The sequence below is a fragment of the Metopolophium dirhodum genome, chromosome 1 (genome assembly GCF_019925205.1).
Source record: "Metopolophium dirhodum isolate CAU chromosome 1, ASM1992520v1, whole genome shotgun sequence".
Classification (NCBI taxonomy): Eukaryota; Metazoa; Arthropoda; class Insecta; order Hemiptera; family Aphididae; genus Metopolophium; species Metopolophium dirhodum.
In genome coordinates this window covers 47,150,946-47,162,125 of record NC_083560.1, presented here as the reverse complement: position 1 = coordinate 47,162,125, position 11,180 = coordinate 47,150,946, and the positions used below count along the sequence as shown (strand labels likewise).

General features: G+C 27.2%; 1 protein-coding gene across 2 annotated transcripts; it reads right to left on the bottom strand.

Annotated features, from left to right (window-relative positions):
* Window positions 1-3,231: 3,231 nt before the first annotated feature.
* LOC132933772 (uncharacterized) lies at window positions 3,232-10,174 on the bottom strand. Of its 2 annotated transcripts, XM_061000051.1 has the most exons (11): window positions 9,752-10,174; window positions 9,462-9,675; window positions 9,061-9,243; window positions 8,925-8,996; window positions 8,723-8,813; window positions 7,584-7,851; window positions 6,901-7,035; window positions 6,609-6,743; window positions 5,420-5,554; window positions 4,763-5,325; window positions 3,232-3,679 (listed from the first exon to the last, which is right to left on the bottom strand). In XM_061000051.1, exons 2-11 carry the CDS (start codon window positions 9,533-9,535, stop codon window positions 3,548-3,550), a joined length of 1,788 nt encoding a protein of 595 aa, XP_060856034.1. In that variant the 5' UTR covers window positions 9,536-9,675; window positions 9,752-10,174; the 3' UTR covers window positions 3,232-3,547. The 2 variants fall into 2 exon arrangements, with proteins under 2 accessions (XP_060856034.1, XP_060856035.1); XM_061000052.1 differs by having other exon boundaries at window positions 9,462-10,174.
* Window positions 10,175-11,180: the final 1,006 nt, after the last annotated feature.

Genomic DNA, 11,180 nt, shown 5'->3' with positions numbered 1-11,180 from the left:
AAGAGCAAGAAAACAATATAAAATTTATGATGGATACTTGGGAAAAATTTAAGAACAACAAAATATCAATGAATGACTATTTGCAATCAATGGGACCACTTTTTTGTGCTTGACATCAAATTTAATTTTTAAAATATTATTATTATTAATATACTCTTATTATTAAATTTATAACTGATTATTTTTATATGAAAAAAAAAATTTCGACTATTGACTATGTCTGTACTCGTATATGCATTTAGCATACGTCACGTAATTTAGGAAAAAACAATTTTTAACCAAGCCAACGATGATAATTTGTTGACAGTCCTAAGCCTGCAATAATTGGAAAGGACAATTTTGAATTAATTATTTATTCATTAATTATACATAGCATGGTATTATATGGTACCATATTATTTAATATATACACATATCATTTGGTGCGCAATGGTGTTGTGATTTTAACAGGTAAAAGAGGATCGGGGCGCAATCGTGGTATAATTATACCAGTCCCTTATACCTAGTCGGGTCAAAAAAAGAAAAATTGCGCTACTTATACGTATGACAAAAATTGTGAAAAAATATTTTGAAAAAAAGTTATTATTACATTCTAAATTAATTTACTAAAAAAAAATTGATATCTTAAAATATTCTAAAAAATTAACTACTTGACTTAGATAAATGTTTTAACCATTAAAATTATTCTTATAATCAGATTTACACATTTTGGCTATTTGGAATTTTTCCAAAAAATTTAAATTAAATTTTTTATTTTTTATTTTCAATATTAAAAAATAAAAATATTAATTTTATATATAAAAAAAATTTTAAATATTGATTTGAACAAAAGTTATATTTAAAGCTGGAAAATCTAGATTGTCAATTTCTTGTATTTTCTTTTTTTTTAAATAATATAGGTTCTATATGTCTTATTATTTGTTTAATATTATAAATAATTGGATAAACATTGATACCTATATTTAATTTTCATAAAATAAACCATAACAGTTTTTTGAACAACACAATTTAACTGAAATATTGTTGGCTATTTTACGCGCTCCCACTTGTTTTATAAATTATAACAAATTATAAACAAGTAAACAATATAAACGCGCTCACATTCATGAACCATGGGCAGTATTTTATCCTGCTAAAGATAAATAGAAATATCGTTTTCTAATTTATTTTGTTGATTTATTAGAAAATATTATTAGGTATGATCATTGTTACACAAATAAGTAATAACGACGTAACTGTGACCTATTCTATACAACATCAAATACCTACCTAAGCTAAAGGTTATTTCATAATATTATGTTATACTGTTATAACGGGGAATGTCGGAACATAATAGTGAAGTATCCACTTATTATATTCCTCAATATACAGTATGGTACAACATTTTTGTATTTATTGATAATTTTTACTTTAAAATAATCAAAATATAATAGATTAAGTCTTTTATATTTTGGGAGTGCGCATTTTAGTTGCGCCAATGACGGCGGGTTGCCGGGAATTTTCCCGGTGGGCCTGCTTCCTATGGGTTGTGGTGTACCTACCTTTTTTCGACTTGAAAGTATATCAAGAACAGGTTGAGGAGCAAACTATTTAACTACCTATCTGAATCTAAACTTGAGCAGACACAATCGCGACAACTTGAAAGATTCGTGTTATCACTTTCCACATTTTTTGGTATAAAACTACCTTACCAGGGGGCGTTTTTTGTTTTGTCTTAGAACTTACGTAGGAATCTTAACGAGTTTAGAACGGTGGGCGAAAAAAATTAAAATTTGCGAAAATCTTTGGTTTTTAGGTTTTTGATTTTTTGGTTTTTTTGCATGCATGAATATAATGCTTTATGATATATTTGGTTAATATTTGACTGTATATTGAGCAACCAACCTTTGTCAAAAATGTTGTTTATATTTTTCTTCAATAACTACAAATTATGTTAATAAAATAAACAGTGAAAAATATATATGAAGTTTTTTAATTGAAATGCAACATTACATACGTGATTGTTTACCGGGACTGCTAGTTATATTTATTAAGATATTTTACAGTATAATCTAGTACAGTGCTTCTCAATTTTTTTTTGTCAAGAGGCTCCCTAAATTTAATGTAAAACTGTCAAAGCTCCCTTAATCAAAATTATTGTTTTTTCTAGATTAGGTGTGTACTAAAATTACATGTACTATTTCACACAGATAAATTATTATAATGTATAGTAAATTAATGTTTTAAAATACTTTTGAAAAATATTAATAATAGTATTAAAATTTAAGCATTTAAACTTTTTCCATAAACGCTTAAGTCTAAAGAAAAAAAGCACTGATCTAGAATGACCATATAAATCTAGCAACCATTTAGCTTTAGCATAAAGATATGTTTCTATCCCTAGGATCTCTGTTAATAATATATAATAATATATAGGTAATAGCATTGATTTTATAATATACTAAAAATACTATGAATATATTATAAAATCAATGGTGATAGGCACAACAAACTGAGTAATAAATGCTTATAAAAAGGTATTACAGTAGAACTCCAATTATCCGGTCTAATTAATGTCAAGGGTGGTCCGGATAAGCAAATATCCGGATGATTGACATATGATATATCAAAAGTTATATACACACGTAACCATAAACAAATATGTAATTTTATTAGATATTCAACTGAAACAAAATAAGCTTTAATTAAAGTAGATACGTGACATAATTTAAAACCAAAAAAAAAGCTGACTTGGCACATAATTTATTTTATTGTACTATTGTACTATACCGTGCGACGATTATACAACAACTGACTTACTAAGAATAATATCTATGTATGTGTGGCAATATTGTAAAATGTTATACATATGTATATGTATTGTATTATCGATAATTTTTAATATACCTACGTTGGAATGACGGATATAATTAAGAATAATATATATGTAGTACCTATTCTTTATCTAATCTAAAAACGATTATGAAACACGTGTGTGAATAACGGCACGTGCCGTATTTTTCTCGTCCGGTTAATTGGACGTCCGGATGATTGGCGTTCGGATAATTGGAGTTCTACTGTAAAATATATGCATTTTGGTAACACAGGTAATATGAATACTAGTATTAACCTCAATATCAACATATTATGAATTGTATTTAAAATCCATATATTAATTAATAATTAATAATTATTATTTATTAAATGTAACACTTTGAAAGCATTATGTATGATAATTTAGTGAATTAACTCTCACATTTTTCATATATTTTTTTTTTAATAGGAAATTTAAAAATGACAATAATATTAATAATTGTTTTTGATTAAAAGAAAGTATTTAAATACATGCATATAAATAATTTAGAACATAGACGTCATTATTCAATGAAAAATTGTTCTTTAAAATCAAAAAAACTTGATAATTTTTTTTTAACATATAAAAAATAATTTATTACAGGCTGCAATGAATTCCAATTTTCAATATTTAAAATTTTTAAAATTTTTTCAAAAACAAAAATACAACTGTCTAATAAATAGACTTAAAATTGGCAATTACAATGTATAATATTTATGGCTTTGTAATATTTGAAATTCCAGAAGGTCCAGCGGAAAGGTTTGAAGCCGTTGTAAGTTGACGATTTCTTATGGTTTCTGCCATTTTTTTTCTTAGTTTTAATACCATTTTTTGCTTTTCAGCAATCTATAAAATAAAAAATAATTAAAATATAAACTATTTTAATAAATAACTAAAATACAGGGTTTTTCATTTAACTTAAGACACTTGTTCTTTCAGAAATAAAATGTATTAAAAAAAAAAATTTACATAATAATAACTGGTTACAAAACTATATTTTTTTATCATAAGTATTATACCATAAGCCATTTTAAAACCACCTTTTGAATTACATAAGCATAATATTATTTGGAGTATTCCCACATTTATTCGTTGAAGTTATAAATACTTATAACTAGAGCAGCACAGATTTGTATGCATTAATATAAAAATGTATAAATATATTAATATAAATTATGCACCGAAATGTTCAAATACGCACTCAAAATTTCATTTATTTTGTGAATGTTTAATTTAAAATTATGGAACACTACTATTAATACATTTCTTTAAAATGTCGGTATTTTGTAGATAGTTTTAATGTATAAGAAAAATAGGAATCAATTGAGAGGACGCCACACAGAGATTTGTTGTCTTCGTCCTACAAGTGCGTAATATAGCAAATTTACACAGAGCAGATAACGTTTAGCTCTATTATAAGATTATTCTATAAGAAAAAAATTAATTCCCTGGGAAAACCGTTTACACATACGAGTATACGTATTAATTTATTTTGTTATAAATCAAAACTATAAATGTAGAAATATGCAAATAATGCACCATAAAAGTTTCATAGTTAAAGATGTTTATATTATGAAACATATTTTGTACCCACTTAGCATATCATACGATCAACCAGAATAAATATGCAAGTGCATACAAATACGCGTTTTAATCATAAATCCTAAACTACTCATACAAAATTTGATTTAAATTTATCTAAGTACTCCAAAAAACATTCTGCTTTAGAATATGGAACTAAAATTGTATTTTACACTAAAAAATTAAATAATTAAAAAATTAGTGAAAAAAAAGTAAATAATTTATATATATTTTTTTTAAATGTTTTTTGACAACTTGAAGTTATGGAAAAAAATATTTGAAAACATTAATAGTTTTTTAAAGAACGAGTGTCTTATTTTAGGACTTAAAATCCTCCAGTAAACTCACACTAATCCTTAGACTTTCAAGAGCTTTGTCTTTAGCTTCAATTTTTGCTTTCATTCTTTCCAAATCTTGATCTTTTATCAACCCTTCACAGCCAGAACACATATTAACTAAACTATTTTCAAAATACCCTAAACATTGTTCAAAGACAAATCCACCCCTACCATAACATTTTTCAATACTATCGATTTTTTCTAAAAGATCGTCTAACTCTTTGATTGTTGTAATAGGCGTTTTATATTCATATTCCTTGCCATATATTTGTATAGTTGGCACAAGGTTGTTATAAAAATGTATTTTCTTCACAGTTACATCATTAGCGTTTTGTTGATAAAACCGTGTTGCATTTTCAATATTAAGATGTTCACTCTTCCAATATAAACTAGGAAGTACAACTTCCTTAGACAATTCAAAAATAAGCCCGTGTACATCTTCAGTATTGCAAACATCCATTGTAGTACATTGTGAGGTTCTTTTCTCAATTGGTTCCAAGGTAATGGACAACGAACTATTAGATGAATCATCAATCGTAAGGTCAATTATCATGGGAGTATTATCTGTATCATCTGAAAGGTTATACATTTCTTCAGTATTTGATTTTAATGTTGGATTTAAATTACAAGTTAAAATGTATTTTAGTAAGAATTGTATACAAATTACCTTTTACATTGTTTTGTTTTCCTTCTGACGTCTGTTCAGCGGCTTCACTATCTATTGGACTTATGAATTGATCTTCACATGTACTCGTCAATACAGGCGCCTCATCAATTGACACAGGCAAAGCAGTAGGAGGTGCTAATGATTTGAAAAAGAATTTTAATTTTTAATTATTATATAGATTTTAACACGTTGGCTGCCACATGGACGCCGGCAACCCAAATGACTTTATTTATTGTGAAGCCAATTGGGTCGCCGGCTACCAAATTCCACATTATCTTAAATGAACTTTATTTTAATACGGCTTGGAGATAGAAAAATATAGATTTTACCATGGCGTAGACTACAAAAAGTAGATGGTTTTGAAAAAAAAAAACTATTGAAATATTCAAACTTATAAAAGATTTATTATTACTTAAATATATGTGAAAAAAGTTACTTTTATATTAACATTATACATTAAAAATTATTATTACTATGTATTATATATGTGATTTATCGTTGTTGATGAAGTTGCAAACATCAATTTCAAATAACGGATCAGTATCACTATCGTCAATACTTTCACTAAAAGAGTCGTATGATTCATTTAATGAATCTATTATCATATCTTCATCCATTTTGTAAAAAGTTTAATTTTATTTGAAAAATAAAACACACAAGGAATTTAACACTATCAACAACGGTCACAACGAAAACGAAAACGAAAACTAAAGACGACTGACATTGAATAATCGATTTATCTATAATAGTGTACATTATGATAAGCAAAAAAAAATACCAGCTAAGTTTATGTTTAGAACAAGACCGCCGGCGACCAACAGTGGCCCATTATATAAAGTCATATCATTTGTAGGCCACTTGCCAGCCGGCGACCCAAGACATTTCTTCATTTTATATTATTATACAAGGTTTACTGATTAAAACTGTATAAATTTTATCAAAATCGGAAAATTAGAGCTATTTTTACAAACGTAAACATTTACGATAAATTATGTGAAAATAGTATGGCCCACCACGCTCAGAAATTACTTGGGGCGCCGGCGGCCATGCGGCAGCCAACGTGTTAAATATAATTTTATTATAAAAAATAAATATAACATCAAAGATTATTTAAAATGACATACCCAAGTCATTACCTTGGATTAACTGATTTAAGAGGGAGAATTGCTATTTTAAGCATGTTTATTACCTATTACATTGTTTTGTTTTCCATCTGACGTCAGTCCAGCAGCTTCCATATCCATTTGACTTATGAATTGAACTTCACATGTACTCGTCAATACAGGCGCCTCATCAATTGGCACAGCTAAAGCAGCAGGAGGTGCTAATGATTTGAAAAAGAATTTTAATTTTAAATATAATTTTATTATAAAAAATAAATATAACATCAGAGAAAGATTATTTAAAAGGACATACCCAAGTCATTATTTTGGATTAACTGATTTAAGAGGGAGAATTGCTATTTTAAGCATGTTTATTACCTATTACATTGTTTTGTTTTCTTTCTGACGTCAGTCCAGCAGCTTCCATATCCATTTGACTTATGAATTGAACTTCACATGTACTCGTCAATACAGGCGCCTCATCAATTGACACAGGCAAAGCAGCAGGAGGTGCTAATGATTTGAAAAAGAATTTTATTATAAAAAATAAATATAACATCAGAGAAAGATTATTTAAAAGGACATACCCAAGTCATTATTTTGGATTAACTGATTTAAGAGGGAGAATTGCTATTTTAAGCATGTTTATTCAACAAAATTAAGTAAGTTCTATATTATTCGCATTCATTAATTATAGATTTATGAAAATTAATTAAAATCAAAATGTTTTAATCAATAATTAAATTTGGCATATGCAACTTAACATTATTAAAAAATATATATATATTAATATAAAGAAAAGAGAATTGTGGTTATGAACTAGTGTTTTTACCGCATGGGTTTGCTTTATTCTAATTGTTTAATAAAACCTTCTTTCTTATATTAAATCATAAGAAGTTTATAATATTGTTCATGTTTTCTTTTTTAAAAAAAAGTTAAAAAACATTACATTATAAAGCAAAATAAAACCTTCTATTTACCTAAACTATAATAATAGATTGCTAATTAATAATTAAAAAGTTAATACAAAATAAAATAACAAATAATTCATTTTTTCTTACCATTATCTAAATATAATGATGGAACAGCATCGGGTTTTAATCTGTTCTTTAATTTAATATTCTTGAAACAATCGAGTTCAAAGTGAGTACTACAAATTCGTATACCACTAATTACTATATCGGCCGGATCGTTTTTTAATCCTAATTTTTCTAACCATGTTTTTCTCAACTTGAAATCTTTGGGATAGCCAAAGAGACTAAGATTCTTTGATAGCCTGTTAAAGCAGTTTTTAACGGAACATCGCACTCCAAGTCTTAAAGTATGGTTCTTTAAAATTTAAACACATAATTCATATAAAAAAAAATATATCAATATTAAAAATGGCTAGGTTGCCAATTATAAATTACAAATTAAAATATAAGATGAGATAAATACATATTTTAGTGATGTAACATTCAATGGTCTAGTTTGTATAGTCTATATATTTAGGAGTCTAAAGACTATTTTTTGTAGAGACTAGAGGGCATGGATCCTTCTATGTCTTTGTAACCAAAATAATGAACTACAGAGTACTGGTTGTAAATAACATAGAATCAGAATACTACTCACTACTTTAGAACACTTGATAACCCAGCTAACCTTTCCCAATCATTGCAATATTGTTCAGGTGTAAGCGAAGAACAATTATTGATATTTACAATCAATGATTCTCAGTACTTTGTTGACTGTACAGTATATGATGCAAAACAATTTACGTACAAACCAAACGGAGTCCGCGATCTACCTAATAATATACTGCTCCCATAATCACATGCGAATCTCACAGACAATACCGGATGGGATGGCTATTCATTAAAATATAATATCATTCAAACTTAAAAAGACATTGCTTCCACAGTGTGTTACATCCGAAAGGAATGCCGAGCAATGTCAGGTAATTCAGCTATTATTATTATAGTTTTAAATTATTAACAAATATTTACAGCTACTCTTCTATTTATAGACAAAAAAAATATTTATATATATAACTATATTGTATATACCTTTATGAAACTCCTAAAATAGTATCATTGTTAAGATCGATTAAGATCAAGGCCTTACATATTCAATAAGGAAAGCATAGAAAATCATAAAAAAGATAAAGATATCAGACTGGATTGACCATGTTTATTAAAAATATTAATACTTATTTACTGACCGGCAAATTTTTATTACTCATATCTTCATTGTTTCTAGTAAGACTGGGTGATTTTAAATTATTTACACCAGCATTTCCAATATGTTTCTCTCTGTAAAATTCAGATTCTATACTATCACTTTCATCATAATAAGACAAATTTCTAGATTTTCAAATAATTGTAAAAACAAAATCTAGTCTAATACAATTTTCATTAACTCACTTTATAATATTTTGTTCCATTGGTAAAATTACATTATTTCCAGTTTCAACACCATTACTTTGAGTAGCATATCTATATAAAAATAAAAATACTATTGAAAATGAAAAATTAAATTATAGAGATCCAGAAGTATTACTTAGAAGGAAAACCATTTCGATTATAAGGTTGGGGAATAGTATTTGAAAATAAAAATCGCTTTTTTCTTGGCTTATAGTTTTCTTCCAAAAAATGATCACTACATATACGATGCCAATCAAAACAATGATCAATTCCATAAACTTTAAGCCATTTTCTTCTCATGCATTCATCTTTGGGAATTCTATATTAAAACAAATATCAATGAATACAATAAATTGCTAATCTTAGGTTAGGAAAATAAACACCAAGTAGAAATTATTACGCTAAACCGGTTCAAAATTATTTCACAGTATCCCGCACCAGGATAATGAACCATGTCAATAATATGATACAAAAATCCATGTGCGTTTTTTTACAAAAGTTTGAGCGAGTAAATTTCTAGAACCAATTGATACTCACCCATGATAAATAACTCCCGGACGATTGATCTTGGTGTCATCATATCTATTGCCGCAAACTATGCACTTATGCATTTTTTAAATGTAGTGTTATATATTAATATCAGAAATAGAGTTAAAATAATTAATATAAAAGTGCAACAACCAACACAAATTAGACAAGTCGGATATTGAAGTTAGCCTTCTAAGTAGACTGTAATCTGTATTGTACGCAGCTGGAACATAGAAAAGAGAACTCGATCAATGGACGTGGGTACCCTCAATCAGTCAGTCTTGGAATGTATACGACACCTGTATTCCGGTCTCCTATAGACCGATGATTGTGTTTTGAGGTGTACGTTTTCTCGTGGTACTTAATCCAGTCATCCAAGAATAGTTTGGTGGTTATGTATCGCGTGTCGTATTTTTCAAAGGTATAATTTTTAAAGTATTATACATACATAATAATATGTCTTCTGCAATCTCGCCGAGTACTGTACATAGCACATGAATGATACTAAGAAAAACATAACTTTTTGGTTTCACAGTCACTAATTTGATGAGGCATTATTTGTATTATTAAAAATGAATGTTTGAAAAGCACCTATTTATTATTTGACCAGACAAACACACACGGTAAAAAATAATAATATTCTGTCACGAATAGGTACCATAGCATAAGGAATAATACTTTCTTATACTTTGTTGAATACTACGAAAACAAAAGACAATCGACTAGTGATAAGCGGAACTCCTGTAATCACGGTCTAAATAAATCAGTAACGAGTACTTTTGTTAGTTCAATGGTACATAGTTACAAATTACCAAATGGTCCCCAACAGTAGGAATTGTGTTCGTTCTACCTCCACGGACGCGCCGTACGATTCTACGATCTAAATTCTAAAGCATTATACATTTACACGAGAAAAATTACACGCGAACAATAATTATTACGCAGGAATGAATAAATCGGGAAAGTATATAACGGGAATAAAAAAAATCGGAAATGTATTACGTACACGTGGACTTAGGTAATAATCCTGAAATTATTATGGACACGGGCAAATATTAAACGGGAATGTAGATAATAAAATACCTTATAAGGTAATTTTATCACGAAAAATGTACGAATATGAATATACGTATTGTCGACGTAAAATCTATCTTCTTCGGTGTATAATATACATTGTGTATTATACGAATAATCAAGGCTGGGCATTAACGAGTTAAAGTCAAGTTAAAAAGTTAATTTTATTTTAACTTTTTAACTTAACTAGTTACTTTTGGCTTTTCATTAACTTAACTGTTAACTTATTAAATTTCTTTCTTAATTAACGTGAAATTAACGAGTTAATTTTTCATTTTAAGAAGTAAGTTAAGTTAATTTATTTTGTTTTTAATTTTATAATATTTCACTATTTCAATCTATTTCGTTTTCATGTCAAAAAATATGTATTGTAAATTGTTTAAAGTTAAAAATGTATATCATTCGAATCTTACTTATATGGAAATCTGTATGAAGTATTAACACTATATCCTATAATTTAGTTTTGGGTGGGAAAAAAATCAAGTACGTTAGCGTTGTATAAACAAATTAACTTTTTTTTAACTTAATAAAAAGTTAACAAAAAATGTGTATTAACTTTTAACTTAACTGAATTAACCTATAGTTAAATTAACTTTTAACTTTTAAATTTTTGTTATTGGTGCATATTAACTTAACTTAACTGAGTTAAAAAAA